Source organism: Prionailurus viverrinus, chromosome A2 (genome assembly GCF_022837055.1).
Source record: "Prionailurus viverrinus isolate Anna chromosome A2, UM_Priviv_1.0, whole genome shotgun sequence".
In the NCBI taxonomy this organism is placed as follows: domain Eukaryota; kingdom Metazoa; phylum Chordata; class Mammalia; order Carnivora; family Felidae; genus Prionailurus; species Prionailurus viverrinus.
Window position 1 is genome coordinate 26,125,041 of NC_062562.1, and position 27,870 is coordinate 26,152,910.

A 27,870-nucleotide genomic window follows, 5' to 3' on the forward strand; every position below is an offset into this window, starting at 1 on the left:
AAGGGAGGTGGAAAAAATGGAAAGGTTTTAGGAATTATGAAATGCTCTATATAAGATTCTTGGTCATCTGAAGCAAGATACTCATTTTATGCATTATAATAACCTAGTTTCTTATTTCTCTCTGTTTTTCAAGACAACAGCTAGAATGAGTGGGTGTAGGGCAAGCAGATGTTACAGTTCTATGGAAATTCCGAATAGGAGAGAAGGGAATGAAGACTTGCTGCCCAGACCTATTAGCCAGAAACTTGTTGGTGTTTATGTGGAACTTACAGGTGTTATGTAACCTAATCTATTCAAGGCATTCAGACACAGAGTTAATACTTGGAAAGCTAGATGCATTTCAGAATAGTGAGCCATTGGCTGCTTTCACAGTACTATATTTATAGTCCTATTCTTTACCTTTCTAAACCAACAGTCACATATATGCCAAAGAACACATATGTATCTCCATAAAAGATCCACATTAAAAATATCAGAGACACAGTGTTGGCAATGGTAATAAGTCTAGACACAGACAGATGAAACCTCATTTTGATGGGACAAGTCTGAAAACATCTGTTTCTATTTTCCAGACATGATATGAAAACGGAGCAGTCAATATATCTAACTCTCAGACTATGCCTGATGACGGTAAAAACTGGTCAATCCTAATTTTGCCACTGTGGAACATTACAGGACAGGTATGAAACTAACTTGAAGGAAGAAAGCAGAGGATCCTGTACTTCAAATATACAATAGGATGAAGATTTTCTGACTTCACTTGCATTGCCCCCAATTACTAATGGCTTTTTCAAAATTGGTTTTTGCTTAAACTAAATACAGGGGAAGTTCTCTTAACAGACCCACTGGACTGATATTTTTTTGTGAAAACATCTGTTGGAAAAGGCAGACTCATATGTAGTCTTTCAACCCCCTGTCAGCTGTGCAAGGATGGGCCTTTAGCCTGGAATACTTTCTTATCAAGAAATAAAGAAAGTCCTCACAGCCTGTGCTGGATGTATAACCTTGCGCGGGAATACCTTTCCTTGTTTCAGACTCAGTGTGTGCTCTTTGTTTTGCTTAAATGTGTGGCACCTGGCCATATGGCACCTGGCCAACTCCCCTAACTCTGTCTGTCCCCTTCAGCTGAAGGATAGGGTCCTTGAGCTATGGCACAGGAGGGGTGTGTCTAGGTCAACTGCCCCTGTGGGGTAGCTACCCAGACAAGCCCAGCCAACATCAGTCAACTCTAACCCACCCCTTAGATGCATGAGAAATAATACGTAATACTTTTCAGCCACTGAATCTTGGAGTGGTTTGTTATGCAAAAAAAGCTAACTGATGAGAAGTCATCTTATACATCACTGTGTTGTGTGGTAAACACCACACTCTGTTGGGAGACTATAACATACTTAACATGTACTATGTATGAAGTTTGCTCTCATATAATTTTCAAATTTTGCTCTTATGTGATTTTTATATAAATTAAATTTCATATTTGTGTGCAGTCATTTTATATCACTTTACCCAGTATAGATGAACTCATCTGATATAAAATGCTGGTAATATCATGTTTATGTGCCTGCACTCTGTCCCCACGCAGGCAGTAACTGTCATAGATCTATCATTAGCTCTTATTGTCATAAAACTTTAAATATATTAATGTAACTGAATGTTTTCATAATCTGATTCTTTTTTTTAATGTTTATTTTTCAGAAAGAGAGAGAGAGAGAGAGAGAGAGAGAGAGAGAGAGAGAGAGAGGAGAGGCAGAGAGAGAGGGAGACACAGAATCCAAAGCAAGCTCCAGGCTCTGAGTTGTCAGCACAGAGCCCAACATGGGGCTCGAACTGAAGTTGGACGCTCAACTGACTGAGCCACCCAGGCACCCTTTTGTCATTTGATGATTAATTTTCTTGTGGTCAACAGAGACTACATTATTTGTAAACTAATCAAATTTAGTTGATTATTCTCATTTCTAGATTTGATGAAGCTTGAAAGACAATATGAACTAGTAAACCTTATTTGCAAAATACCATAGGCATCCTGAAATAGTTAAAACAAATGTGGCTTTCATTGAAAAGAACCTCTTGTTTTCCTTATAAAGCTGAAACTATTTCCTTCCACATGTAATGAATACAATAAGAATATACCTTTTGATAATCTGGGGATGTAGAGGAAGGGAAATGATACACAAGATACAGTGTTATTCGTCAATGAAAAGTATTAAAAACCAATGGCCAGTGGCCGTTTTTATTTGGAGCTGGGAAAAAGGAAGATGAAGAATTGGCTGTGGATGGGGATAAGCTTGCATCAGGTACATGTAGGCAGTGATGGATCAGAATGCTGATAAGCATCCCCCCACCCCCCTACAAAGCAAGACTCTGACTGTCTGCCAACATTTTCCCATAGGTCTTCACCAAGGGCTGGGGGCAGTATAGTGAATGTAGAGGGTGGAACTCGTGAGTGAAGGGAAATTCATCTAACACGCTCTGGGATTTCAGCTCCTGGAAGCTAGGGGTGACCAGGAGAGCTGAGGGAGAACTTTGCAAGGAATTCTTGGCCTTCACAGAGTGTACAAGGTAGCCTTCCTCAGTAGGCTTGGGTCAGGTAGCGGGCTGGGGGACATCTTCCAAGGCACAGAAAGCCAGGGGCAGGACTGAAAACAAAGAGCACTCTCTAGGGACCCAAAGACTTGGCATCTAGGCTATGAAGGAGAGGGAGATCTCTTACAGCTTGGAAAGCCATGTGTCTATAAATCTCTCAAATCTTGCCAGTGGTCAGAGCTCAAGCTCTGTTGAAGGGAAAAGATCTAATCTTGCTCTCAAAAGATTAGTAACAAACTGAATCACGCAGAAGCTTTCAAGCTTTAAAGCCCTGCCCCAGCCTGACCATGGACTGACTCAGCCCTTGCCTCCTCCACTGGCCTAAGAGGAAAGGGTATGTTCTTTTTGGAGGTGAATGTTATTTACTTCAGAATTTACTGTGCTTTGCATGCAATGTGTGATATGTAATTCAAAAATTAAAAACACACAGAGAAGCAAGAAAGTCATCGTTCAATAAAAGCCGATGCACAGATGACTCAGACAGATGATTATTTGTTACAAAACTGATGAATACTCTAATACTGGCAGCATTTCCTTCACAGAGATACATTAACAAACAGGTACATAATCCTAGCACCCAATGAGAGGTGCAGAAAGTCTTTTTTTTTAATTTTTTTTGTTCTAAAGACAAAAAAAAATTCTTAGGATTTACTCCATTCCAGATCCTGACTTAGACACTGAAGCGGCAAAACAACGTATAGTCTCTTCCTGGAACTTACATACAGTCTCCTGGGAAAGACAGACCTTAAGTAAACATAAACCAAACTAATAAATGCAATAATATAAGCATAAAAAGAATGGTATGGAAGGCACGGGAGATGAAAGGAGAAGAGTACGGAAAGCTTCAAAGCGAAAGACATTTGAAGTCAAGTTTTTTAGGATGAGTGGGATTTCACAGATGGAGACGAGAGACAGGGCACCCAAGAGGAAGGATAAGGAAGGATGTGAAAGAATGGTAAGTATGGTATAGTTTCGGGAGCCCACCAGCAGTCCAGTGGTTTTAAACAGCACAGGGCTGAGGGAATATGTTGGGAGGAAAGAGATATGATTGGGCAAGACAGTTGGGAGCCAGAATGAAAAAGCCTTTAGTAGCACAACAAAGACTATGGAAAGCTTTTAAGCAGGGAAATAATAAAATCAGATTTACATTTGTGACAAATATTTCTAGGACTTGTAACACTACATTATTATTGTTTATAAATTAGCCTCTGCCTGACTATGAGCACTTGAAGGGTAAGAAAAGATGATAGGAATTGATCAAAGATGAAACAAAGTAAGATTTGAGAGATGACATTAAGAAAATTCCCTGAGCTTTATGCTGAAATTGTGATCTTTATTACTAAAATGATTACACAATACCATTTTTACATTTATCAATCATGAAATTTATTAATAGGGCAATCCTGGTTCAATTTGTTTTCATACAGGGACATAAGTTAAAGCTTAGTTTTAAAATTTCAAAGTAGACTATGTTTTAAAAGACACAAGTATCATCTCAGGACGAGTTAGTTAATTCAGAAAGAGAAGTATATCACTTAGGGATGTGTTAGGCTACAGATACTGCAGACAAATAGTGGCTTAACCAAAAATGAGGTTTATTTATTCACTCAAATCTAACGACTGGCAGTTCAGGACAGGGTAGTGGCTCAATAATGCCATCAGGGACCCAGCTTTTTTCTCCACTTTCCCCTGTGCCATCCTCACACACAGCTTTTGCATTCATACTCTCAAGAAGGCTGCTGACTTCCATGCATTGTATTCACACTTGGAGCAGAAAACAAGGCAAGAGCAAAGTGCCAGAGGACACAGGGCTAAAGGAACAAGTTAGTGCAGTTATGCTAAGTGAAATAAGTCATACAAAGAAAGACAGATACCATATGTTTTCACTCCTATGTGGATCCTGAGAAACTTAACAGAAGACCATGGGGGAGGGGAAGGAAAAAAAAAAAAGGTTAGAGAGGGAGGGAGCCAAAACATAAGAGACTCTTAAAAACTGAGAACAAACTGAGGGTTTATGGGGGGTGTGAGGGAGGGGAGGGTGGATGAGGAGTATTGAGGGGGGCATCTGTTGGGATGAGCACTGGGTGTTGTATGGAAACCAATTTGACAATAAATTTCATATAAAAAAAAATAAAAATAAATAAATAAAAATAAAAAGCTTTCCTGGGAGTACTGCCAAGCGAAATTCAACTTGTATTTCATTGGCCTGAAGTAGGTCATGTGGCCATCTCTAGCTACATGGGAGTGTTGGAAGTGTTTAGCTGGGTTCACTGCCATCCTGACCAAAATTTCTGCTAAAATTTCTGCTAAAGGAAGAAGAGAAAAATGGATTTGGGTAAGCAGTGAGCAGTGTTTGCCACAGAACATAACATAAAACTTCACCCAGCTTTTCCATTAGGTTGCAATAGTTTGCAATCCAACTGTCAAGAGACCCATGCCCAACGCCCTGCATGCCTATGAGGGAGGCATATAATTTTCTCTTTTGTAAGCAGTTCATGTTTGCTATTAATGTAGGCTACTTGAAAGGATGTTCCCAGAATACTTTGATTTGAAGAATAAACTTAAAACAGAGACAGCAATTTTTGAAGTTTACCTAAATTCATTACATACGAAGGGCTTGTTGAAGTCACTACAGATGACTGGCAATTTTATCTTTTGTGTACACCAATACTGGTGAAAGTGTGCCCACTTGTTACACATCCAAGTAGCAGAAAAACAAACACCTGCTCATGTTCAATATTCTAGATGCTTACCAGGAAGGCTAGGATAAGCCAGCTGCTACTTTCCTTCCTGCCCAAATATTTTCCAAATATTAAGCTATTTTTGTTATTGCAAAGAGGTAACAAAATTCACAGAACTAAGCTTTTAACAATTGGCTACTATATTTATGGCAGATGGCTACATTTACAATTATTAACAGTCTTGCTACTGTTTGAATATAAAAAACCAAAAAAGCTACATAAATTACATGCTCAGTTGCCTTTTTTCTAATTTAACTTAAGGGAACAGGAATTAATTTGATCTATTTTAAATATTTGCCAACAGGATGAGTTCAATGACGTATGGAAGGATAATACTGAATTCACTGTCTTTCTACCTCTTGCCACTAAACAATATATCAGCTTGCTTTTCTACTGAAATTGCATAAAATAGATAGGACAGCTAATTTAAACAGTTGTTTGCACATTCAATATTTATAACCCGAATCTTGCATGACTGACTGGAAGCAGTGAGTTAGAAGGTTTAGTTCAGCTGCTGCCTGGAGTGATGGATGGCCTCGAAGAATTTCTTGTTCACTGACCAGATCAATCACATAACAGAATAAAATAAATAAATAAATAAATAAGATCAGCCTTAAACTAGATTCCCAACATTTCCATCTGTATGCAAAACTGTTGCAGGAAGAAATGTATCATAAAACATAATGTGAAGCTACTTAAAAATAATAAAATTCACCAGAGATGCTGTAGGATGCAAATAAAAAAGAATGGTGACAGAATGATATCTTATGTTTTAACTGAATATTAACCGAGACTTTATTATATCTATAATCCAAAAGTGTTGTCAATTTATAGTAATATTTTGACTGAGCTCAGACTCATAAGTAAAAGGGTTTACAAATCATCGAAAAGGCTGCAATTTGGGGGGCAGTATTTGCAGTTGAATGTTACTGAATTGAACTAAAATGTGGTGTTGTGGCCATTATTATATACTGCTGTTTTTAATTATTCCAGTGGCCATTCTAAAACATGAGTCTGTTAAATAAGGAGTGAGCAGACATCTGAGGTCTCAAATTAGAGTAACCCATCCGTTAATGTGCATTAATGGGGGAAAGTGGTAGTGCTGTGTGCAGGCCATGGCTAGTGAGACCCTCCTCAGTGCACGCTACAACTGGTTTCACTTGTTTGTGGGAGTCCCTTGGGAGCATCTCTTTCCAGCTCCTCATTCAGTGATGTCAGGTTGGCATCATAAAAGCAGCCAGTGGGAACGTTTACCCCACAGAAATTAGCAAATGTTCAATATCAGGGCTCCTCAATACTCTACTCCCTCCGCAGAGCTCATTGGTAAACATGTGCCAGCACATAGCAGTGTAAGTTGCTCCTCGGGTCTGGGTCGGGCGTGGGCTAGGAGGCTGAGGGGACCCAGAGCTGAAAAGCTTGGATCCTGCTGAACAGGTGCAGGAGGGGGCAGTCCCAGACCCCGGATAATCCTGAAGGTACCCTGGGTGTCTAAGGATGCCTGTAGGTCGCAAGCAGGACAACAGCAATGGCATCTGCCACTTTCTGTGGCCCGCAGGCGTTCATCTATCCTCTTCTTGAGCGAGTTTACCCCTCCAAGCAGTAGAAGTCAGAGGAGGAAGAGTAATAAAATGGGGAGAATTACAAGAAATGAGAAGGAGAAGGAAGAAGGAAAAAGAAAATGAGAAAAACAATGAAAAAGAAAAAAGTAGAAGGCAAAGGGCAAGAATAAAAAAGGTGGAGAGGAAAGAGAATGCAAAGGAAAGAAAGAGAAGGCAAAGAGAAAGAAGGATGTAGAAGAAAAAGAAAAAATGAGGGTAAGAGAGAAAAGAAGAAAAGAGAAGGGAGGGAGTCATAGAAAGAGCAGGGATGTGGAGAAAGAACAGGGGCTTTCAGACTTCTGCACACACAGGCAGAAAAAGGCCCAGAAATGCTAGATGCATGGGTGGGCCCTTGGGTCTAAACTGAAGAGACAGACTCTAGAGTTGAAGACAGAACCTTTCTGCAGCTCAAGTCTCTTTTCCTCTTTAGTGGCCAGAGCTTAGGGTTCTCTTTTGAGCCAATGGGTGAGGAAAATTTGGCTATATTTCTGATAGTCAAGCAGAACCAGGGAACAGATGCTGGCAAGACGACAGAGCCCGGGTTCCGGCCACCTCATGGGTTTCCAGAATTCCCCACGGTGGTGGTTTTCAGACATCAAGGGCATCAAGCATCACCTAGAGGACTTGTTAAAACACAGATTGCTGGTTTCTTCCTCAGTACTTCAGAAGTGGAGCCTAAGAATTTGCAGTCCAAATTCCCAGGCTGCTGATGCTGCTGGTGTAAAACATGAACTTAGTAAAATAAAACATATCCTGGAAATGATTACAACCCACACCTTAAGATCTTATTAACGAGCATCTTAGGAAGAATTCAAATGAGAGAAATACAGGCTAATAATGAGGGGCAGAAGTCCTGAGAGGGAAGAAAGGCATCACAGATCAATTATTCCTGCTTACAATTATGACTTCAACTGGCTGTGGCATTTATAAATGTTTCTCTAGTAGCCAACTCTGGAGTCTCTGACTCCCTCCCTGAAATCTCCATACCCTCAGGGCTAGGTCTTCTGAAATCATATTTATACCAATGAGCACAACTGAACTGAACAGAAGTGAATGCCTGACCCCAACTAACACAATCATATTCACTCTCTAGGTATTTTGAAATTGCCTGGTAGGACTGGAAACGAAGCAGAAACACAGAACAGCTGAGACGGAGGAGTGAGAGGGAGTACTTAAGGCTTTCTAATGCTGGCTTCCACACCCAGCTGCATCAGTGTCCTTGGGCTTCTGTGACACTCCAACATGCCTGCGTTTGATGCCCCTACTGTGCTTTAATTCACTGAAGCTGGTTTGGTTAACCGAAATAAGTCAAACGAATCTAGCCTCTCTCCGAAACTATGGAGCTCATGACCCTTTGACACATTGGACATACCTTGCTGATTCTGGTATTTTAACCTTAGTAGCCTGTGCCAGGGTGCTACCACAACGCTGGTGAGGAAACAAACAAACAAACCCTTATGCCCATTTCTTTCTGTGTTGGAAAAGTTTTATGCACACATCCTCCTTACCATCTTTAAAATATCAGGTAAAACAGTTATTTCTGTTTGTTACTGAGAATATCAGTTAGGACTCTATGTCAAAAGTTAACAGAAAACCCAATTCAAGCTAGCTCACTTAATAAATGAAATTTATTAGCTCACATAATTGGAAACCACAGAAGTAGGACAGGCTTTAGGGGTGACTGACTTAACAGCTCAAAACAGTCATCAGTGACCCAATTTCTTTCTCCTTCTCTCCTCTGCCACCTGAGTCAGCTTTATACTCATGGTCACATGACAGTTGCCAGATGCAAATGATGCTCCAGTCCAGCAACCTAAACAAGAGCCCTAAAGTTCACTCTGATTGGGCTAGAGTAGGTCAGACTCCCACTCCTAAAAGAATAAATGTGGCTAAGTGGATGGAACGTACTAACTGACCTATCAATCAAAGTCCACACCAGGGGCTGGCTATGTTGTCATCACTTTTACTAGAAATACAAAGACTGCCATTAGGCAGGGGGAGATATCCAAACAAAACACAGAAAATTTTAGGAAGAGAAAAATGTGGCAAAGTATGCTAGGCAGAGAGCCAACAACTGTCTACCACACTTGTTTCTTATATGTGTAACTGGAAAATAACTTAAAAATTCACTTTGTTTTGTAGCCATTATAAATAATAACTGATTCAGGCAAGAATCATCATGCTAAACTAGTAAAGGAAACCTTGATGAGGACCAAGATATTTACACACTATCATGGTATATCCCCATAAATGACTTAATAATTTAAAGAGAAAAGTAGTAACTTAACCACGAGGAAACCTGGAAGACATCACTTTAACCAAGGGATCAAAGTTACCACCACCTAAAATGGAATGAACCAACATCATATGCCTCTTGGTAAAACGCACTGAGAAGGATACAACACCTCTTTCATAGTATTTCTAAAGTCAAAAATGTAGAACTTGAATCTAATAAGGAAAACATCAGAAAAACATGATGAAAGGGCATTCTACAAAATAAGTAGCCTGAACTTTTCAGAAAAGTCATTGATGTGAAAGACACAGAAGAGCTGAGGAACCATTCCAAATTGATGGAGACTGAAGACAAAGAAAACTAAATGAAATGTATAATCCTAGACTAAAAACATAATTGCTACAAAGGACAGTAGGTCTGTACCATGAGTAATAATACTGCATCAATGCTGAATACCCTGATTTTGAAAATTATACTGTGGTTGTGTAAGTGAATGTCTTTGTTATTAGCAGGTACACACTCAAGTATTTAGTAAAGGAGTAGAAGGTCTGCAATTCACTCCCAGATAGTTTAGGGAAAATGTGTATGTACACACACACACACACACACACACGTGCGTATACACAGTGAAAGTAAAAGCAAATGTGGTAAAATGTTAATTGGTGAATTTGGATAAAAGTAGTTCTTTGTACTATGTTTGCAATTAATTATTTCAAAATAAAAGTTTAAAATATTTAAAAATTATTTTAAAGGGTTTTTTTTAATGTTTATTTTTGAAGGAAAGAGAGACAGACTGTGAGCAGGGGAGGGGTAGAGAGAGAGGGAGACAAGAGAATCCAAAATGGGCTATCAGTGCAGAGCCCGACGTGGGCCTCGAACTCACAAACCACGAGATCATGACCTGAGCCGAAGTCAGTTGCTCAACTGAATGAACCACCCAGGCGCCCCAAAATATTTAAAAATTATTTTCGACTGCATGTCCCTACAATTTTTCTCAAAGCATGAGGTACTATTGCTTTGCACTGTGTATCACTTACGTTTCATAAGGTCAAAAGAGCTGACAGTAAATCATAATTTTCTTTTAACTTATTTATTAGAAACTCAGCTGGTAAAGGATGGTATGTCTTGGCCAAAACCTGTTGTTTCCTCTTCTTCTGGGCACAGAGCCAGATCCTACTTCCCAGCTTCCAATGCTGTTATGGGTGGTATAGGAGTTCTGGCCAGAGGAATGTGACCTCAAATATCTCCCCATGTGATTCTCTAAACTCTCTCTTCTGTACCTGCTATCCAGATACAGAAGATCCAGTAGAGGACTCCAAGGTCCTAGATGGAAGATGGAAGGAGTGTAGGTCCCTCAATGATTGTGTGTGATCAGAGCCCCTACCTGGCCTGAACTGAATTACAGCAAGAACAGAAAACAAACTAATGTGTTACATTACTGAGATTAGTGAGTTATCTGTTATAGCAGTTAGCCTACCTGACTAATAAAGTCACTTGAGTTATAAAATAGATTAATAGGAAGGCAATGCTCCAGGAAAATGCACTGAGGATATCATGTGCTTGCTTTCAGAATATACTTTAGAAGAGCAGTTCTCAAAGTGTGTTTAAGGGACTCTTGGTTCTCAAAGAGCAGTTTGGGGATCCCAGTCTCCAAGACCCTTTCAGGGGCTCTGTGATATCAAAACTATTTTTGGAACAATACTAAGACATTCTTTGTCCTTTTCATTCTCTTATGAGTACACAATGGAGTTTGCCAGAGGTGAAATGACATATTATCCCATAAGAGACTGAATACAGAATCAGGTATGAGAATACACCTGTCTTCTAGTTAGCCAGACATTAAAGAGATTTACCGAAGTGTAAAACAATGCCACTCTGTGTTCCTTTTCTTGTTTGCTTTAGAAAATACAGATATTCTATGTTGGTTATTCAGAGTTACTTATGCTAACATGTAATAGGGTTATTATTTCTAAATAATATATATCTTTCAAATTTACTTTTAATTTCTAATACAGTAAATACAGACAAATATAACCCACATAAATGAAAACTCTTTGGAGTCTTCAATAATTTTTAAGTGTGTAAAGGGGTCCTGTGACCAAAAAGTGTAAAAAAAAAAAACAGTTTCACAACAAATAGGAGTACATACAAAAGTCACAACATTTTAAATAAAATAAATCCATATTGTTAAAATATAAAGGATGGTATAGTGATGGTCTCCCGTTGACCTTTATTAACTGAAAAGCATAGTGTCTAGGACACAGTAGGTGCTAAATAGATAATTGTTAAATTAGTACATTGTACAATGGTGAGGATATCCGTATTTAAGAGTGTTATGATAACTGGATGGGACAATACATATATGTGTTTGTGTATATTATCAGTGTTCACAACTACTTACTATCACTCTTTTATGTAAGATGTTTATATATCCCCAACCCACTGACTTTAAGCTTGGCTATATGACTTCAGTCGGCCAATGGATATAAATATAAGTAACATGTCCCACACGTATCTGAGAAGCTTTAAATTCATTTGTGTGGTTTTGCTCAGACTCTTGCTCTTCTGCCCTTGCCTCATGAAGAGCATGTCCCACACAGGGGCTGTTTGTTCAGTGCAGGTTCTAGAATGAGAAGACACAGCCTAGATATGTAGTTGACCTAGAGCTAAAGCATAGCTACAGCTCACCTGCAGCTCTCAGGTCATGTGAGACAGAAATATATATAAAAAACCTGTTGTAAGGCACCTTAGCAAACTTGGCAAATACAGTATGAAATGAGCCTAACATACTGTAGATGTTCAACAAACCTAACCAATCTACTCAGTGCTATTAATCAGCTAAAGAAGCACTAAAAAAATGGTGCTTAGTCCTTGAGTGAGTGCACAAAGCAGAGCCTACCCTGATTAACTAAGACATTTTATACAGGATTCCACATACATGAAGTACATGACATAGGACAGGACATCAAAGTAGATCATCAAAGTAGATCTCACTCTAAGTGGCAACTGGGTTGCTCAGTCAGTTAAGTGCCTGACTCTTGGTTTTGGCTCAGGTCATGATCTCACAGTTCATGAGTTTGAGCCTTGTGTGGGGTCTGCGCTCACATCATGGAGCCTGCTTGGGATTTCTCTCTCCTTCTCTCTCTGCCCCTCCCCAGCTTGCTCTCTCTGTCTCAAAAAATAAGCATATTTTTTAAAAAAAGTAGATCTCACTCCAATAAAAAATTGTGGCTACTATGTACCCTTAAATACCACCCACTAGAGGGGCTCAGGAATATCTGTAGAGCTCATGGGCAGCTAACTGAGAAAGAAAGAGGTTCTGAGGTAACTGAAAAATGTTTAGACTCAGAAGAGAGTACAAGTGGGTCTATCAGCCCATCTGCCTGCCCTGCCCATACCCTCTTCTCAGGATATCTGTTTTCTGAAGCTGCAACCAAAGACGGCTGGCTTAAGGCCAATGATTGGCCAATAACTGATCCTGATTATTCTTTCAGATCTATGCATTGTAAGATACACCTACTGAACCTGGTCAGACAGTGATGGGTATTGGAGTTGTAGGGTCACAGAGGGACTTACTGGTAGCCATATTTGCCCACATTCACAATGACAAACAGAGGAAGGTGGTCTGTGAGATGAAACAGAACAGAGAAGACTCACAGGATAAGAAATGAGAGAGTAGCTGAGAGACAAAGAGAGAGGGAAAGAGAGAGAAATTAATGACAACCATCACCTCCTAAGAGGCCTGTATAAAGTTGTACATTTGGGTTCTTATAAGCTCTCCATGTTCTAATACTTATCCTTCTACCAGACATAATTTAAATTGATTAATGTCCTTAACAACCAAACAATCCTTAAAAGTAGGTTTTTTTTTTTTTTTTTTTGAATTTTGCTAATCCTGACCCAAACACAGAATTAATTATTTCTGGTTGCTTTTAGACGACAGGGATTGGGGAGGAACAGAAATCCAGATTACGGTAACAGAATTAACTTTCCACAACTGGTAGTGCAAAGTACTTGCGCAAGTAACTTCACTCTCAAAGTGTCAAAAACCATGATTATAAAATCATACTACATCTTTCCCTTTTTCCAACTCAAGCACTAAAAAGCAGCAAAGATGTCAAGCAAAGATGCTAGAGAGTCAGGAGTTCTGGATTTAGTGTTGGCTTTGCCTCTAAGAAACTTTGTGTCTTGAAAAATGTCACATCCCTTTTCTGAGTCTCAGGGTTTTTTCTGTAAAACATAGGGGTTAGATATGATTTATAGATCCCCTACAATAAGAGAGAACTTAACTTCTAAAATGTTTTAAAAGTTTATGCTAACACATCAATTTATAAAATATAGTAAATGTGTACATTTTATTACAAATCACTATGTTTATGGTATAGCAGTAATCACATATGTTTTAAATAATTTATTTTCCAAGTTGTAAATCAATGGCACTTAACCTCAGAACAAAGCGGATGGTAATACCTATGTATAGCAAACAGAACAGCTGTACCTATTTACTGCTAACAAATGTAACCAACCTCCAACTATCCTGAGGATTTCATATCACTGTCATTGTTTCAATTTATTATAATAGCTTTTAAAATATGAAAAAGATATAAAATGTAAGATCACTAATGTGTTCTAATAAAAAAGTGCTGACTACTTGGTTTTAATTAAAGTTCTCTTGGAGTTCTGTTATGGGCTTACAATCAGAATTTTTATCAAAAAGCCAAATGTGATGCTCCTTAGCTTTAATCCAGCCTTGAGAACATTTACTTACATATACTCCTACCCACATAACCATTTTGAGAAAACTCAAGGGTACTTATTTCTTCTTACGTAAGTTCTCCTGACTCTCTTCATTCTTCAAAATAGTTACTATCCTGCCAGCAGAGGTGTAGCTAGAAGAAATGTACTTTATACTTGGCAGGGCAAGTAAAAGGTTAAATTAAGGCTCAGTTAGTAGTTTTCCAGGCATTAAGGACTGAGAAGAGGAAAGGTGGACACTTTCTTAATCCCATTCACCTCCTTCTCACTCTAATTCTTATTTCTTTTTCTATCTTTTTCTAATCTAAGAACCACTTTGACAGTATATTAACACATTTCAGCATAATATAATATAAACTAGAATTACTGAGGACTCACCATGCACAGAGAATTCTTCTAAGTGCTGTGAGTGACCACAGTGATGAATAAGTTGTCCTTATCCTCAAAGTAATCATATACACAAGTATGAGAACACTGAGAATGGACAGACTGACTGCAACCAGAGAACTCGGAGAGGATTCATGGAGAATACATATTTGAGTTTGGCCTTCACCTAGGGTTTCAAAGGTGAAGAGACAGGATTAGGTTGGATGGAAACTTAAGCCAAAGGCATAAGAGCATGTTTGGTGTTCAGCAACCAGGGTGTCTACGGCAAGGGGAAGGGAGTGGAGCGAGTCATGGAGGGAGAGGGGCATCAGGTCAGATCCAAAAAGACCATGGGTGCCCAGTGACCACCAACTCTGTAGGGCCTTTGGATGAAGAAGCTTGGGCTATGGCAAATTTGATGGTCATGGATCTAGGCTGCCTATGACCAAAGGTTAAAACTTAAAGTTCAAATGTTGATCATTAAAAAAGTAAAAGCAAATGTTAGGAGTTCCCAGCAACAGAGGACTTTAATGTAATTGCAATTTGCAATGTCAGCTTACTTTAACTATGCAGTACTACTCAATTTTAAAGAGAAGGTCGAACCACATTATCAGTGGATTTCAATCTTTTGAGGGAGAAATGGCATCCTCTGTTCGTATAAAACATATAAACATTATCAACCCAAAATGTATGTAAGATTGGAAAAAAGAGAGAATAGGACTTAGAAATTCAAAGTTCAGGGCTCCTGGCTGGCTCAGTCGGAGGAAGCATACAACTCTTGATCTCGGGTTCATGAGCTTGAGCCCCAGATGGGGGGGTAGAGAATAAATACATAAAACTTAAAGAAAAAAAGAAAGAGGGGTACCTAGGTGGTTCAGTTGGTTAAGCATCTGACTCTTGATCTTGGCTCAGGTCATGATCTCACAGTTCGTGAGTTGAGCCCCACATCAGGCTCTGTGCTGACAGCACGGAGCCTGCCTGGAATTCCGTCTCTCCCTCTCTCTACCTCTCCCCCCAACCCCATGCATGCGTTCTGTATCTCTCAAAATAAATAAACTTAAAAAAAAAAAAGAAAGAAATTCGAAGTTCAAAGATAGCTCCATTGGGATCCAAATACACTAGCCCCTGAAAATCTCATGGTCTAGTTAGGGTATGGAGTTGGTTGCAGAGATACATAAATAATAAGACCATTATGTGATAAACGCTATAATAGATTTATGTATAAGTGCTATTGTAAGATACATTCATGATTTATTATACATATTTCATTCCATCAAAGTTATTTCTGTGAATCCAAATAAAGATGCTAAAGTATTTGTGCATCCAGGTAAGAAATTCTACAATTTATGGGGGGAAAATTACAAAAATCAGGAATTCTAGAGATACCAGCCCTCCCCATTGAAGGTTTCTCCTTGTATTTATTACTGGACGGCTTAGTCAAAGCCAAATGACTTCATAAAGTTTCATGACATATTTTAATTGCTAACAAGGAATTTTGCTTCCACATTAAGAAGTTCTAGAATGCTCCATTAATAAAAATTCCTTAATTATTATAAGTTTTATAATAGGGACCATATAAGTCCCATAACATACATATTATATTGTATTTTGTAGATGTTTAAGATGATTTTATTTTGAATAACTGAAATTACTAAGTGCCAGACTAAAAATAAAATGCAGTGATAGGGAAGGAGAAACAAACTAGATGAATTATTTCTCCTGACAATAAAAAGTAAGCTATGTATCAATGACATTGAAGAAATCGATCTTTCCAACTCTGCCATATCAAAGAAGGAAGAGCATCTGGAAGATATGTGATTTGCTATGAGTAGTCTTTAATCATCCCTGCTAGTGAAGGAGAACACAGGCACTGGTAAATAGCAAAGGCCTAAATCTTATACCTTAAGTGCTGGAAATTTATATGCTTTGTTTTTCCCAGGGCCTGTTTCTTCACAGATGAACCTTCTTCTCTATCTGTGATTCCACGCTTGGCCCGGTCACCTGTAAGTCCCTTCAAACCAACACTCTGAAGCTGGGAGTTCCTACAGTTGTCTTCTAAGTAAATTGCTAACACCCATACTCAATGGATGGGAGCCACGTCTTCTCATGTTTATGCTGATCACTTTCTTCCAGATAGAGAACTGGCATGAGTCACTAGTCAAGCAGACTTCGATCAAAGAAAAGCTACTTTTCCATTTCTCTTCAGGGATGAGTACCATGAAGATTTCACAGGGAAAACAGACATGCCCAACTTGTCTCAAAATGTTTTAGAAAGACAATCTAAAAATTAAATATCCCTGCACTCTTATTTAGAGACATAAAAAATTGTAAATTATGCAGTTACCGTTTGACATTATCCAACTCAATCCTCATAATTACTCAATAAATAGGTATAAATATCATCCCCATTGTACAGATGAGGCTGTGACACACAGAGGACTCAGCAACTTGCCCAGGGTCTTCAAGCTAACACACGGCAAGGCCAGTGACTCCCAAACCTGCAAGACAACTCATGACAGGACTCTGACTTATGCCTTGATGGTGTTTGGGGCAATAATTTATCTGCACAGTGCTTTAACAAATGCATGGCCTCTTATTATGATTTTACAGACTAAGGACACTTCCAAATATTTCCATACATGCAATTTTTCCTTTGCTAGTATTGTGTTTTAGCTTTCAGCATATATCTAGGTTAGCTAAAGAGTACTGCCAAGATAATTTAGAGAAGTAAAATGAACTGAACTAAGAACCAGAAAGAAAAGATTTCTCAAAAGACATTTAAGAGATAAAGAATAGAGTATCTGATTTATACACCTGCCACGTGTTACCTAAAACTTCTACACAAAACCTATTTTAAAGCATGCAAATTTAACATATTATGAAAGTCAGTATGCAAAACATCTTAAAGTGCTCTCTTTACGAATGCATGTAACAAAATATACTGATTATGCAAGCACATTTAATTGGACATAATTAAAATAATGAGATTTAAATACTGATGATTTTAAAAAGAAAAAAATAGAAGTCAGAATTAGCCATGAGATACATTCAAAATGTTAATCAAACTCGCAATGTCATGACCACTTTAGTACACCATATTTCTAGTTTAAAAAAGGGCAACTCCTGGCCATTTTTGCCTGGTTCTAAACACACAGTTTAGACATGTATTCACTAAGTGATATAAAGGATTTTATTGGATAATACAATACTTGGTCCTTGGATAACATCATTTTTACAAATAACTTAAAAGCTACACAGCAACCACTATTTTCTTTAAAGGAAGGTGCCAAAATGACCAAAAACATAAAGTAAATTTTCCATGAGAAGAGTTGTGCTTGGTTAAATGGACACAATCTCAAAAGCTCTCACCAATGTCATTTTGATGTAAAGACATGAAATTTAGCTGTTCTTTCGACTCTGGTGGCTTTAAAGTGTCTGAAGAAGACTAATAACGTGTGAAAAGAACAGGTCTGCAGCTGTGAAGCCATATTCCTTTTACTTAGTATACAGTTTCAAAGGAGTCTACTGTCTCCAATGCTCCTGAAGAAGAGGCATTAGGAGCAAAATTCAATAGAGTCGAAGGACCTGAAACTTCTATCAAACTTCTTTTCTGACCTCTTTGTCTGGCTCACTAGCAACAAAATAGGAAAGGTGATGTAGGGGAAACTTTCATAAAATTACCTTAAGGCTAAAGCTTTGTTTTGTAGGATGGGTATGTTTCAGTTTTCCATTTTTACAGAAATGGAAAGCTTTAAGATCCACATGGACCTAAACCTCCTAAAATTTCTTAGAAAAAGCCCCAAAATCTCCGATTAACTCTGACAATTACAATAAAATTAAGAAGTTTACATTACCATACACTGAAGAGCAAACTGAGATGGAATTTAAGAGCCTGACCCAAAGGCATATAACGAGGGGATAGAGCAAAAAGATAAAAGAAGAATTCTGGAATGAGCATCACAAATCCTAGATCAAATTCTAGGTTAAAATCATTAAATTCTATTCAGATAGAGTTTCAAATTCAGAATATTGCAATGTGGAGATCACAACAAATCAGTTGAAATTTGAAAGGACTAGGGGCCCTTTCAGAAGTCTCTCTTTTTTAAGAATTTACCTTGTGAGATTCCACATGAAAGTAGTACTCCAAATAGCCAAAGGCTCAAAATGTGAACCCTTCTGGCAATATTTCCCAGGACCTATACAGGCTAAGCATCCCAGCCTCCAAAGAGCACATGATACCCACCACCAGCTTCATAGTGTTTTCATCCCACATCCTGAAAAAGCCCTGGTTGAGATGAGTGAAAATGAGAAAAATAATGTCAGTTCACTAGAGGCATTAACAATATAAAATGTCTCTCAGAATTCATCGAGATAATGACAAAATCAGGAGAAAGGAATTAATGCATCTCAACACTATTCAGTATAATGAATGCAATTCCTGTCAAAAAATGTAATATTCCAAAATCATTTAGTGTGATTGGCAGCATCAAATATAGCAAAATGGATTTCTATTTCAAGATGCAGTTGGTTCTCTTCCAAGAGCTCAGGTTCATAGTGTTCCTCTAGCATACCAGATGTCTGCCCCCAGGTTCTGAAACACCTAACAACCCACACAGGGGAACCACTGGCTTCCCACTGCCATGTACGGAAGAGATCACAAAAGGAAAGAATTCTTAAAAATCTGCTGTTTATTAAATCATTTAACTTCAGGTCAAATAGTGAGCTAGAGATGCAGTAAAATACTTTGGAAATGAAAACCGCAACTAATGCTAAGAAATATGCAAGTCAAAATGAAGAGTTTATTTTTAAAAAGGGAGGGAATTTTATTTTGTGGGTTGACACCAAGAGAGAAGAGAGAATTCCGTTATTTTATTGCTAAATACACTATGCGTTAGTAAACACTCCCTTTGCTCTATACCCAAAATGTAATATGCTTAGATAACTCTGGTCAGGTTATGCAGCTCTGAAGAAACAGGATCCTCTCAGAACGGCAGACTTTTCCTTCCCCAAACTCTAATGCTAACACTGTATTACGGGAAGCCCCTAAAGAAGGTGTAGAAGTCTTACCCCTTTCGTCTCATATAGGATTCAAATAAAATATCCCTACTACATATGTATGCATGTATAGTTAGATAGAAAAATAATGGTATTTTCAAGTATGGCAGCATGGCATAGTGGTGCAGGGCACATATTTAAACACATTCCACATTTAAACTCCAAGTGTGAATTCTAGCTCTAAGAGTTAGTAGGTCTATGACCTATGGCAAATTCATGAACCATCCTGGACTTCACTTTCCTCAAAACAGAGGCAATAACAGAGGCTCGTTCTGAGGATTCTTTCAGCTAAAACAAAGTGTTTGGACAATGTCTGGTACATAGCAAGTACTTAATAAATGTAAGCCATTGTTATTTTATGTTAATTTTCTCATTTAATTCTTATGACACACCAGTGTAGTAGGTATTATTACTCTCATCCCATGGGTGAGGAGAGTTAAGTAATTTGCCCAAAGTCACACAGAGATAAAACAGGACTGGATCTGTCCAGGTCCAAGCCTACGCTCTTACTTCTACCTAATACTTCACATGTTACCTACAGGTCTCGCTGTTATGTCATCATAACATTTATCAAGGTGTATTTCAATTGCCTTTTAACTGATCTCTCGTCCTCAGAATAAACTCTGTGAGGACAGAGACTGGGTCCTGTTCATTCATTTCAATCCATTTGTCCCCACTGCCCACTCATCCACCTTTCAGAGCTTTTGTGCCAGGCATTGTTAGGTCCTGGCATATCCTGATGAGTAGAACACACAGGGTCCCTGTCCTCATGGAACTCAAAATCTACCCCAAAAGACAGATAATCAAGTAAGTACAGAATTACAAACTGGTATAGTTATAAAGAAGGAAAAGAATGGGGTGCCAGAAAAGAGCAGAAAAGATGAAATTCATTTAGTGGGGTGAAATCCAAGAAGACCTTTCTGAAGAAGGGGCACATAAACTGAGATGAGAAGACTGACAAGGAGTCAGCAAGGCGAAGAAATGGGGATATGAACCACTTGTGTGTAGAAGCCCAAGAAAAGACTTCATCTGGCAAAGCCAGTATGGCTGGAAATGAGCCAGTTTGGTGGACAAATGTGAGCGCAGGACAGACAGGGACGAGATGAGAAGGGAAAGGTGAGAGACCAGAGCACACAGGACTATCAAGAACTTGAGAGTTGATTCTCAGTACAATGGGAATTCCGGGTGGTTTTTAGAAGTACACTCTATTTTTTTTTCAATATATGAAATTTATTGTCAAATTGGTTTCCATACAACACCCAGTACTCATCCCAAAAGTAGAAAGCACACTCTAGCTGCAATGTGGAGATTAAAATGAAAAAAGACAGGAGAAGAATCTGGTATACCCACTGGAATGCTCAACAGCAGATGAGGGGTGGCGTGATGGCAGTTTGGGACTAGGAGGGTAGAAGCGAGAGTTGGAAAGTGTACAGGTTTGATGTATACCGCCCCCCCCTCCAAACCCCACCACTCCATGCAAAACACACTGCATGACAGGAATAGGAATTCGGTGACGTGTGGACTGACTGAATGAGTGGTTCCTCAAGCAGAGCCGCTGGTGGTTCTAAGGCATCCACTATCCCACAGATGCGTGACCTCCCCCTGAGCAGTACAATCATCTAGTGGACGTGAGAGACATGGGAAGATGCGGAAGAAATGATGATTGCATTCATAATCCAGCTGGCAAGACTCCACTTACAAAAACCTCTTGATGTGTAAACGTGTCTTTGTGAAACAAAATGCCTCTCCCATTCTGACAACGGAAAATTTCAGAAGCCAGATATCTTTCTGCTATATGGCTTTCCAAGCTTGTTAGAGAAATGTATTATTTAAAATAGCCTGGAGCTATGCTGCTAGAAACACCGTAAAACACGAAGGGCGCTGAAAAAAGTCCTTTCATTTAAGAAAAAAAAATGCTGTAGTTACAAAGACAATCTCAACTCGTTATTCTACCTTCTTTCTTGTAAAAATATGGTCTCTGTCATTACTTCCTAAAATGGCAAAATATTTTGATTATCTATTAGCAACAAATTCAAATGCAGAGTTAATACATTTCCTTATTATCTGATAAATTCACAAGATCAGGACACAGAATGTCTTCCCCATATTATTTTATAATTTTGACCTTTGTCCATAAGACATTTATTTTGCTAAAACTATAACTAAAGCCATTTCAAGGGCGCCTGGGTGACTCAGTCAGTTAAGTGTCGGCTCAGGACATGATCTCACAGTTCATGAGTTCAAGCCCCACATCAGGCTCTCTGCTATCAGTGCAGAGCCTGCTTCAGATCCTCTACCTGCCTCCCTCTATGCCCCTCTTCCATGCGCAAGCATGCATGCATGCTTCTCTCTCAAAAATAAACTTAAAAAAAAAACAACCAAAAAACTAAAGCCATTTGAAAAATCCAAATACTTGTTTGTCCATGTGGGTATGAGAACAAAACAATCTATGACTACAGTCAAATGAACTCAAAGTCTAATAATTAATTCTACCAAATGTTTCCCTACCCTTACATCAGCTGAGAGCATTCATTAATAATAGGGTAACAGAGGCGCCAGGGTGGCTCGGTCAGTTGGGTGTCTGACTTCGGCTCATGTAATTCACGGTTCGTGAGTTTGAGCTCGTGTCAGGTCCTGTGCTGACAGCCCAGAGCCTGGAACCTGCTTCAGTATCTGCCCCACCCCACCTGTGCTCTCTCTGTATCTCAAAAATAAACATTAAAAAAAATTTGAAAAAAAAATAACAGGGTAACAAAGTGATAGGCTATTCACATCAGCTGCTCTCTTGCTGTGACTTAAGTTAAACCTAACATACTTGTCAATTTCTCAATAATTGAAGCTTTAGTTATTATCAACTAAGTTAAAACAGTGTATTGCCTAGGCCTAAAACAGTATATTGCCTAGGCCAGGGTGATAAGCTCAAGTATTTGAGGACACAAATAAAGCTTAATTTTGCATAGAAAAAGAATGCTCATCAGCAGAAGATTCTGCTCCAAGGTCAAGCCAAGAGTCTCACACAGCTTTGATCAGAAGACCAAACACCAGTGCCTCCACTGCTGCTTCCTAAGAATCTAAAAGCACCGGTGGTAGAGATCAGAAGAAAAAAAGGCACTGCACTGGATTTCTATATAAGAAACTTAATAAGCTTAAAAATAAAATATAGTTTGCCTCCTTCCATTTGGTAGGAAACCACTTTCCCTTACACTGGAAATAAAGCTTTATATGGTACTCTGTACCTTTAGAATGCCTTTAGAGAGTCTTGAAAATGCTTTTTCTGCAGAACCAGGGAAAGATACATAAGAGCATCAAATAATTTTTTGGTCCTGTTACTATAAGAACTATTTTAAAGAATTATGGTAATCATGGCAGAGGACAATAGAAAATCTTAGATATCTGCTGAGGTTTAAAGTTGAATAAAACGAAGGCAAAAAATTGTTCCATCTGTCCTTTGTCTTTCAAGAAAACAAGACTGTATATTATTACCTAAAATTCATATTTTTCCAACATATGCACAAATCACTAATAATGTACTTTGCATAAAGAGAAAAGAATAACCTGAAATTTATGTTATTCTCATTTTATTAAGAAAGCTCTTCTTTCCTCTGCGCTTGCACCAATATAACTAGTACAAAATTACCTTCATTAGTAGGAAAAGTTATTTATTCCAGCAGGGAAAATAAAAGACTAAACTTAGGTACTGGACAGCTATTAATTACAAAGAGAAATGAGAAAATACCATACCTTAATTCTAAAGTTTTAACAAATGTGCAAATTTGTTAGTGAAATTGTAAGGAATATTCCATGCTATATGAGTACATAAATCAATGCATTATTTCCATTCTCAGAATCATCTCAGACCACAGACAGCTCAAGTGAATTAAAGTTGTATATTCTCATTTTTCCTAAAACAATCTGTTCATAGCAAGGCTATTTAAAACAAATATATTCCAGAGCACGGGTAGCTCAGTCGGTTAAACACCTGACTCTTGATTTTGGATCAGGTCATGATCTCACGGTTCCTGAGATCAAGCCCCATGTTGGGCACTGCACTGACAGCATGGAACCTGCTTGGGACTCCCTCCCCAACCCCTCTCTACCCCTCCCCAGCTCTCTATCTCTCTCTCTTTCTCTCAAAAATAAACAAAACATTTTTTAAAAATAATAAAATAAAATATATTCCAAGCCATTCATATATCAACACTGAGGGCCAATATTTCTAGACTAAATAACTACTTTTGTTTAAGTTTATGTATTTATTTTGAGAGAGAGACAGACAGCGCATGTGTGCACATGCAGGAGGGGCAGAGAGAGAAGGGGAGAGAGAGAGAGAATCCCAAGCAGGGTCCGAACTATCAGTGCAGAGCCAAACGTGGGGCTCAAACTCACAAACCAAAAGATCATGACCTAAGCCAAAATCAAGAGTCAAGATCAAGATGCTCCACTGCTTGAGCCACATTAAGTAAATAACTTTAAAATGAGGTATTTCAATCCATTGTAATCCAAACATAGTTTTCAATAGCATAGAGTACAAAGTTATCCCTCATTTGAACCAAAAGTTCAAACTTATAAATTATTTTTTTCTTCATGTTATAGGTTGTTTATTGTCAAATCCACAGTCCTTTGATATTTTCTTAAACAGATGAAATTTGCTTTTTTCCCCTTGGGAAATGACAGACTATAGAGATAGCTGAGAAATACGATTAAATTAGTTTAATTACTTCATGTCGGCTTGGTAAGTCACTGCTCTTTAATGCAAAAACTGCCACTTGTAATTAATGACTGTCCATACTGGTTCAATTGATCAAATGTCTAATACACATAAAACATTGAAAGAAGTTCTGTATATCTTACAGCAATTCAGTGGAGAAGTCTTGTCCCAAGGGTATGTAAATCTGAAGTACAAGAAACCTCTGGATCAGTCCAACTAGAATGAGAGAGGAAAAATATACATTAATATGTCCCAACCATTTATATGTGCATATAAACACACACAACCACACACATTCAACAATCTGAAGCTTTTAACGTTTCAGTAATACAGACCTGTAATAACACTACCCAGGAGTTACAGCCTCATTATAAAAGCAAAAAAGTTGATGAAAATCAAACGAAACTCTAACAACAAATGTTGCCTTTTAAAGTCCCATCTGTAGGGTGAAATTTTTATGAAAAATTAAAAAATAGTAATTTTTTATTTACTATTTTTATTAAGTTGCAAGAGAATGTACACAGAGGACTGCATTCAACAGAAACATATAAAATTAAACTACAGATTCCCATCAAGGCAGCCATAAAAGCGTGTGGCAATTATTTTTATCCACTGACAGTTTTAACTGTACTAAACAACTTAATAAAAAACAATAGATCAAGAAAAACAATTCTAATTATGACAAGTACAACTGAAGGTTTGATGAGCCATATCTAGTTCATATGGTTTTAAATGTGTCTACAGTGAGATGGATGGAGGAACGTAGTTTCATTTATAATACCTTTTGTTAATTTAACATACTTTTAATTAATTCAAAGCTCACAAACTGCAAACTGCTTTTATTCTCCATCACCAGCTTCATCTGAATTAAAAATATATGAAGAAAAGCCAACCCCTACGGCACTTTTGACAGTTGAAGTGTACAACTGTTTGAAAAACCAATTGATTTTATATTACCTCTTCAGACCTACTCACTTAATTCCTTTTCTCTTAGGTTTTGAACCTTTGCTTGATCTCTCAATTACGATGCTCCTAATGGATGTTTTAGAATCACTTCCTCCTAAAACATCCCTTTTAGGAACTTTTTTCCTCATGTGGGACTTCGTTAGGAAATGGAAATGTTTTCACTTATCTGTGAACCTGTCCTACAAATCTAATAGTATAGGGCAATGCTTGAAGAGGCAGCTGGTCTAAGATGCACATTATTTTCTATTTATTCTGACTTAGGAGGATTAACAAATTTAAGTATTTTAAAGCAACAATACATGCTTGGATAGTCTATATATACCTTCTTGTTTAGAAATTCCTTCAGTGAACTGTTTTGCAACATTCCTCAACAACTTAGAGTTTCTACATTTTCCCTGAAATTTAGTTTCTAAAAAACAAACATATTAGGTCAAGTCTGCTTACTACTTTTTAAATCAGATATTCAAGGATAACTTTTACTTATAATGTCAAGCTTATAAACTGCTCCAGAGAGCCATCCATAGACTAGCAATACAATGGCATTAGGGAGTAACAGGCTCTGACCTTTGAAAATTCTCTAGGAACAGGATTTTACTAAATTTATGGAAAAAGTCAGCGAGGCAACCTGAGTTCTGGACTACAAAACCAATGTGAGACACCAAAAACGAGGCCAACTTGAATAAACCATCATTAATTAATCTCTCTCTTGCATCTTCCACTGATTTTTCTATTGCACAACGGCCTCTGTATGTAGAGCTGAGAGAGCACCTGGATAAATGAAATCAGTCTTCACAAAGGTCCCTAAGTTGTGTCCCACATCTCACTGAATCAGCACTGTTCTCTTCAAACACAAGGAGCTCCACATATAGGGCATTTTCCTATGAACATTTTTAGATCTGAAAGACACTTGCTCTTAAAAAAAGAAAGCTTTGTAATTCTACTTTCTCACATATAGAAGCCCTAGTTTCCAAAAGGCTTCACTTCTAAGATTAAAAGAAGTATGACAACACCATATGGTGATGATCTGACAAAGTAAAAAGTACTTTAATAACATTTGACATACACTGATCCTGTGTGTCAGAAATGCTAAATAAACTCCCTAGTAATTTTTTTTTCCAGTGGCCTAGTAAATTTAAACTGACTCTTCATGTCTACCTTATATTGAAAATCACTCTAACTAATGCTGAATGTGAACTACTAGTAGTCCAAAAATGCCCGAGTATATAAAAATTCATAAAAATCTAGTTTTTTACTGAAATACACAGGTTTCTGCAGTTTTCTAATCTGTTTTCTGCTGAAATTAATTACCTCTATTTTTAAGGGCTCAGGTCCTTTTTTCCTTTGAATATTTTCAAATGCATTTAACTGGTAAAACACCATTCATTTAAAAAAATTTTTTTTAATGTTTATTTATTTTTGACAGAGAGAGAGAGAGAGAGAGAGAGAGAGAGAGAGAGAGAGAGACAGAGCATGAGCGGGGGAGGGGCAGAGAGAGAAGGAGACACAGAATCAGAAGCAGGCTCCAGGCCCCGAGCCATCAGCATACAGCCCGATGCAGGGCTTGAACTCACAGACTGAGAGATCACGACCTGAGCCGAAGTTGGATGCTCAACCAACTGAGCCACCCAGGTGCCCCAGTACACCATTCGTTTTTTAAGCAGTGGGTTTTATAGCTGTTCCCTCACAGCCAGTAACAGATGCCGAACACATACCTCACGAGTGTTTGTTTTACCGTCCAAGAGTTTGGGACTAGAACACCGCAAGGTAATCCTTTCCATATGTCCTAAGTCACAGCTGAAGCTATTTCCTGGTTCCCAGCGTAGTCCCAGCACAAACAGCCTGCTAAAGTCCACTCTTCTACTTCAACCCAGAAGATGGTAAATGGCTATGCCTCTGTTACTGGGCATTCCATATTCCTCGGGCAAATCAGAAAACCTTTCTGGGCTCTTTCACTTTCGTGTGTAAAACTGGGTTAATAAATTAGATCTGTACCTCACAGGATTATCTGTATGGATTAAATTAGATCTATCATTCAATAAAGATTTATTAAGCATCTACTACATGCCAGACTCGATGTGGATATTTTTGTAGTGACTAAGACAGCCACGGTCTCTGCTCTCTTGGAACTTCTATTCTAGTTCCAGGAAGAAGATCAGGGTGCAATGAAAGCATATAATCCTGGGTCGTTGGAAGAAAGAGGATGATGAGTGAAGGTTCTCTGGCAGAAATAACATTGGAATTCAGCTGAAAAGAATAAGCAGGGGTTGAGTGGGCAAGGCAGATGAAGGAACACATATTACAGGGAGAGGGAATACTCCATCATGTGATGAAAGAAACCATGGTATAATGGATGGATTGAAAGACCTAAAGGGCTGGTAGGAGAGTCAGAAAGGGAAAAGCAGCAGGAGGTAATTCTGGCAAATAACTAGGATCTCAATCTTTCAGGACCATGAAGGCCATCCAAAGGATACAGGTCATCCCAAAATCAATGGGAAGCCACTCATCCATTCATTAATTTATCCCACACAGATTTATTGAATGTCTACTATGTGTTGGGCACTATTGTAGGTGAACAAAACACACTGAATTTCTGTGCTGGGGGTGTTTGCTTTTTGGCAATGGTGAGAAAAACAATTGGTAAAAAAAACAACCCTAAGAAACAAACAGCATGTTAAATGGTGAAAGTACTATGGGAAAAAGTAGAGAAAGGTAAAAGGGATCAACAGTGTGTGGAAGGGATATAAATTACAGGGCAGATGGGTCTCTCACTGAGATGACTTTTTTTTTTTAATGTTTTTTTTTGAGAGAGAGAGAGTGCACGCGCGCACATGTGCGCGTGCACATGAATGGGGGAGGGGCACACAG

General features: G+C 38.3%; 1 protein-coding gene across 14 annotated transcripts in view; it reads right to left on the bottom strand.

The window, feature by feature from the left end:
* Nucleotides 1–27,870, bottom strand: part of CFAP20DC (CFAP20 domain containing) — a 246,424-nt gene that overhangs the window by 208,994 nt on the left and 9,560 nt on the right. For 12 of the 14 annotated variants that reach the window (XR_007150255.1, XM_047849396.1, XM_047849393.1 and 9 more), the window contains one exon: nucleotides 24,183–24,255. Coding sequence is in view for 9 of the 14 variants with exons in the window: in XM_047849396.1 (XP_047705352.1) it covers nucleotides 24,183–24,255 (73 nt within the window). In the remaining 5 variants the exon portion in view is untranslated. Of the gene's footprint in view, nucleotides 1–14,288; nucleotides 14,464–24,182; nucleotides 24,256–27,870 lie in introns of those variants that run through there. The other 2 variants (XM_047849403.1, XM_047849402.1) reach the window with 1 other exon arrangement.